The sequence below is a fragment of the Oncorhynchus clarkii genome, unplaced genomic scaffold (genome assembly GCF_045791955.1).
Source record: "Oncorhynchus clarkii lewisi isolate Uvic-CL-2024 unplaced genomic scaffold, UVic_Ocla_1.0 unplaced_contig_1254_pilon_pilon, whole genome shotgun sequence".
Lineage (NCBI taxonomy): Eukaryota > Metazoa > Chordata > Actinopteri > Salmoniformes > Salmonidae > Oncorhynchus > Oncorhynchus clarkii.
Window position 1 is genome coordinate 72,983 of NW_027260905.1, and position 5,762 is coordinate 78,744.

General features: G+C 50.9%; 1 protein-coding gene across 1 annotated transcript; it reads left to right on the forward strand.

The window, feature by feature from the left end:
* Positions 1 to 1,552: 1,552 nt before the first annotated feature.
* On the forward strand, positions 1,553 to 5,129 carry LOC139402189 (protein phosphatase 1 regulatory subunit 29-like). The gene is made up of 3 exons (XM_071146293.1): positions 1,553 to 2,297; positions 2,368 to 2,469; positions 2,624 to 5,129. Exons 1-3 carry the CDS (start codon positions 1,935 to 1,937, stop codon positions 5,018 to 5,020), a joined length of 2,862 nt encoding a protein of 953 aa, XP_071002394.1. The 5' UTR covers positions 1,553 to 1,934; the 3' UTR covers positions 5,021 to 5,129.
* The last annotated feature ends 633 nt before the right edge of the window (positions 5,130 to 5,762 follow it).

Below are 5,762 nucleotides of genomic sequence, written 5' to 3' on the forward strand. Positions count from 1 at the left end.
TTTTGACAATATATGGTATCGTTTTGACAATATGGCAAGTTATTTTTGACAATATATGGTATCGTTTTGACAATATGGCAAGTTATTTTTGACGATATATGGTATCGTTTTGACAATATGGCAAGTTATTTTTGACGATATATGGTATCGTTTTGACAATATGGCATGTTATTTTTGACGATATATGGTATCGTTTTGACATTGCCTCTTTCTGGTCCCTCTGCAGCAGATAGATGGTGAGCAATATGTTTAGATCATGGAATCGTAATAAAATCACAGTATTGAATCACAATGCATCGTGAGAAACGTGAGACACGCAATATATATCATATCGTCACCTAAGTATCGTGATAATATTGTATCGTGAGGTCCCTGGCTATTCCCAACCCTAATACATCAGTGGAGGCTGCTGAGGGGAGGACGGCTCATAATAATGGCTGGAATGGATTCAATGGAATGGTATCAACCACATCAAACACCTGGTTTACATGTGGTTGATACCAGTCCATTGACTCCATTCCAGTTGTTATTATGAGCCGTCCTCCCTCAGCAGCCTCCACTGTAATACATACATGTATATATTTTCCCCATCAAACCATGGGCCACCATGACATGCATTAGCTTTACAAGAGAACGTGTTACCTACAATAGATTCCATTAGTGATCTTCCTAGAGAAGATTCCTGGGGTTTATGGTGGAGAGACTGTATGAAGTGTCACTTGCCAGGATTAGAATGTAATCCAGAATTAATCCACGACGGAGCAATAAACCTTGAGTGTCACAGTGGCACAAGATTTAAGATGCACAGATATCAGCGCCGAGGCCAGAAGGATGCATGTTGTGAATGAACATCATGTTTTCATGGGCTAGGTTTCTGTGTTGAGGTTTTATGCAGGGCACTTTATTTCCAAGTGCTGTCTTCTGGTCGCACATGATGGTCATGAATAAGCATCTGTTCTGTTTGCAGAGAGTGGCTGTCAGAGAGAAAGGGGTCATGCTGGTGTGTGTTAAACAGTGCATTTTTCGACTCCCATTCAAGATGTGTTTTCATCTATAAACTGGATGTTGTATTGCTTTTTGAGGAATGAGGACGTGTGCTTTTCTAGAATCGTCTCCTTAATCATAGTGCCACTTGAGATCAGAGTTTTCTAAAATTGCCCCTGATTTTATAGCTGTCCCATGTGATTAGGTTTTTATACAGATGTAGGATCTTAATTTGAGCCAGTTTGCTAATCCTGCATCAGCAGGAAATGTGAATTATTATGTGGATTAAATTAATGGACATTTTTGTAGGGGTTGAAACATTTTGGGGAAAATCAAGTCTAAAATTTCAACGTGAAAATTACAAACTTCAGAAGCCTTTTTAAACCTCAAATACATTACACGTTTAACATTTCCAGGAAAGTTATCCTGAAACAGGGTGATCAAATGAAGACTCTCCATCTGTATGCAACACTGGTGTTTTGTGTTCTATGTTGTTTGGTTCATTCCATGTTATTATTGTCATGTGCCTCTCTATTGTTGCCTCACGGTATTCCTCTCCTCTCTTCCACAGACTCACGTCTCGCCAGCGGATCCTGCTACTTCCTATGTGATCAATCAACAAGACTTCCTGTCGGAGAGATTATGAGGAATAGCTGTTTCACTCCCCACGGCAGTCCAACAGGAAGTGAAAAGACATGGGGACTCTGCTAATCACCATGACAACCATACAGCTGTGACTGACTGTGTGAGGCCCCTCCCTCTTTTTCTACACCCAAGCTAAACCCATTCTCCCCTTTCTGAGGACAACCTAGCTACGCCTGTCCATCCCCCACGCTCTTTCTCCTTTAAACTCAACCTCGCTTTCCCTTATTTCAGTCCCACGTTTCCTCCATCTTAACAAAACCTCCCTCTTCATTCGTCCTCCTCCTCCTTCTCTTCCCTCCATCATCATGCTCAGCAGGCTTCACACTCACTCCTCCTCTTCCTCTCCATCTACCCCCACCCTCCTCATCCTTCCCTCTCTCATCCTCTTCCTCCACCTTCCGGGCCTGGTCTGGGGGGACTGCTGGCTGATCGAGGGGGACAAGGGCTACGTGTGGCTAGCCATCTGCAGCCAGAACCAGCCTCCATATGAGACCATCCCCCAGCACATCAATAACACGGTCCACGACCTGAGGCTCAACGAGAACAAGCTCAAAATGATCCCCTATACCTCCATGTACCGCTTCACCAACCTCACGGACCTCAACCTCACCAAGAATGAGATCTCCTACATCGAGGACGGGGCCTTCGCTCAACAGGCCAACCTACAGGTACACTGGGTGGTGGGTGAGTGGGTTGATTGATTTAATCTTAACGTAATCCTTTCTGGTTCTCTCCTAGGTTCTCCAGCTGGGCTACAACAAACTGACCAACCTGACAGAAGCCATGATGAGGGGCCTGGGCCGGCTGCAGTGCCTCTTCCTCCAGCACAACCTCATTGAGGTGTGACATTGGTCGATTTTTGTTTAGTTCTGTAGTTTTTAAAAATTTAAATTCTATTATTTGCTAAAGATAAATTGATATTATTCTGTATGTACAATATGATGCAGATTTTGTTTTAATTTTTTGCTTTCTGTCTCGGTATGTTCTCATCAAGGTCATTGGCAACAATGCATTGGATGAGTGCCTCAGTCTCAACAGCATTGACCTGTCGTCCAATAAGCTGGCCCGCCTCGACCCCTCCACCTTTACCATTTTGAATCGCCTCATGGTGTGTGAGCTGGCTGGGAACCCCTTCCATTGTGGCTGTGACTTGTACAACTTCCTCACCTGGCTGGAGGCCTTCAATAACGTCACACACACCTACGACCGGCTCCAGTGCGAGACCCCCAGGGAGATGTTTGGCTACCCACTCCTGAGTCCCATCGCGTCCGGCCACGCCGGGCACAACGCTCGGACGATTCTGTCCTCTGTCTGCCGGGATGGGGTCTTCATCCCCGGGATGACGTCTCTCCCGCCAGACTCAGATTCCTCCGGAATGGGCCCGGACATGTTTGACCGTGTGGGTCCGTACCACCAACCCACCACCTCGTCTTCCTCCACGGAGCACAGCTTCAGCCCCAGCATCAAGCTCCACCACGTGTCCCTCTTCACGGCCTCTATCATGGTCCAGATCCCCAGACCTTACAGCAAGATGTACATCCTGGTGCAGTACAATAACACCTTTGTCTCTGATGTCATGAACCTGAAGCTCAAGAAGGAGATGATCACACTGAACAAGCTCAAGCCACACACCAACTATACCTTCTGCGTGGCCTCCATCCGGACCTCCCAGCGCTACAACCACACCTGTCTCCAGTTCTCCACCCGAGCCCAGAACCCCGACGACATGCCGCCAACACCTTCCACCACCACCCACTACATAATGACCATCGTGGGCTGCCTCATCGGGATGCTCTGCATCCTGGGCCTCATCTACTATTGTCTGAGGAAGAAGAGGAGGCATGAGGAGAAGCAAAAGTCCATCTGTGTGAAGAAGACGATTCTAGAAATGAGGTATGGCCCGGAGGTGGCGGCGGCCGTGGGGAACGACCCGTCTGCGGTGCAGAAGCTCCAGGAGCAGGCCCAGGGTCAGGGCCACCACCAGTACCAGCACCACACGCACGGGGGCAAGCTACCAATGTCTGCCTCCTCCTCGGGCATGCTTCACTCCGCCAACACCTCTTCCTCCAGACTCTCCTCCATCCCTCAGGATAAGATGCCCACCGCCTTCTCTGAGGCCATGCTGACCAGCAAAGGCAACTACATGGATGTAAGGACGGAGGGGGTGATGAGAGATGGAGGGAGGACAGGAGGACAGGGAGGGATGAAGGATGAGGATCTAAGAGAAGAGGACGGGACGGACGTGGGGGAGGATTCGGACGATGACGGGCGAGGCTCGGCCTCGGAGATCTCCACCATCGCCATGGAGGTGGATAAGGTCAACCAGATCATCAATAACTGCATCGACGCCCTGAAGCTGGACTCTGTCATGGCCGCCTCCTCCACTGCCTCTTCCGCCACCACCACCACCTCCTACCCCACCTCCCCTCCACCCACCTGCACCTCCTCCTTGACCCGTGGCCTCATCCCTCTTTCCCCCGGCATCACTGAGACCTGCCCGGGCCTGCCCTCCCCTACCACCAAGATCCCCCCTCCACCGCCGCTCCCCTTCTCCGTCCCTCTCTCGGAGCGTCCGGGGATCAGTGGCGGGGGGTTTGTGTCGCCACCCTACCGGCCGCCTCCTCCTGCGTCCGCTGTGCGCCCCGTCATGAGGCAGATGAGCGCTGACGCTGCGGTGGTGATCAGTGCCGTGAAGAAGCAGTGCAGCACCTCGTCCTGCAACTCCATGGGACGTGACCGGGAACGAGGGACCGGAGGAGGAGGCCGGGTCTACAGCCTGGATATCCACGAGCCCCGCAGCCCGGACCCCTGCCAGCAGTACCCAGGGGAGAGAGGCAGCCCCGCGGGGTGTGGAGAGCCCCTGGAGCGGCTGCCTCTGGTGGGGAGCGGTGGGGGAGGAGGTGGGGGTGGTGGGTGTGGTAGTGGAGGTGGTGGTGGTGTTGATGGTATTACCAACCAGCATCACCAGCAGCAGCAGCAGCAGCAGGGACAGGGACAGGGACAGGAACAGCAGGAGGACTACCACTGCTCAGAGCACCGCCACTCTGTCCCAGCTCTGTACTACGAGGGCTCCCACCAGGGCTCGCCGCACCAGAGGGCCTCCTTCCTCAAGCCCCTGACCCGCTCCCGCCGTGACGCCGCCTCCTACTCGCAGCTCTCGCCCTCCCGCCACCAAAACTACTCCGGGTACTCCTCCAGCCCTGAGTATTCCTCAGAGAGCTCTCTGAGGATCTGGGAGAGGTTCCGGCCCTACAGGAAGGGCCAGAGGGATGAGTCATGCTACGTCACGGCCGGGAACGCCTTAAGGAAGAAGGTGCAGTTTGCCAAAGGGGAGGACCTCCACGACATCCTCGACTACTGGAAGGGCGTGTCAGCCCAGCAGAAGCTGTGAAAGGAAGACAGGAAGTGAGAGTGAGACATTGTGGGAATTTGAGTTTTGAGTAAAGGGTCTCTTGTTGATCCCGGTGAACTGCCAATTTGAGATGCCAGCCGAAAGAAAAGAGAGAAAATGAAATGAATGAGGGTGGTGAAAGAGTTAAGTTGAGTCTGACTCATTTACAGTAGGTTTCATTGATCCATGTCAAAACATGTTATCATCAGCAGGACCAGAGCTGAGAGAGATGACAGTACAGCAGGGTCATTGTGGACTGTAGGACTACTTCTGGAACCTGCTCATCGTCTTTACAGTTATAATTAGAGACAGGGAGCCCAGGCCAACCATCCAATCAGTATTCAGTGAACACTTCATGTGGAATTCACCTGTTGGAGTGTCATTCTCTGTGCCACACTTTCATCTGTGTGTAGAGACAGGAAATCAGATGACGTATCGCCTGTTTGTGTCTGCATTGAGTGTATGCGTGTGTCATCAAGTGTACTGTATGTGTGTGTGTCAGTGTTTTTGTGTGTGTGTGTGTATGAGTCAGTCTAAACTCCTACACATGTTTTTGGGCGCATGTAGGGCGCGGAGATAATGTGTGTGTCTGTGTTGGTGAGACAGAAACACAGTGAGATAATATACCCAGAGAGAGTGAGAGAGAGAGAGAGAGAGAGAGAGCGAGAGAGAAAGAGAGAGAGAGAGGGAGAGAGAGAGAGAGAGAGAGAGAGAGAGAGCGAGAGAGAGATAGAGAGAGAGA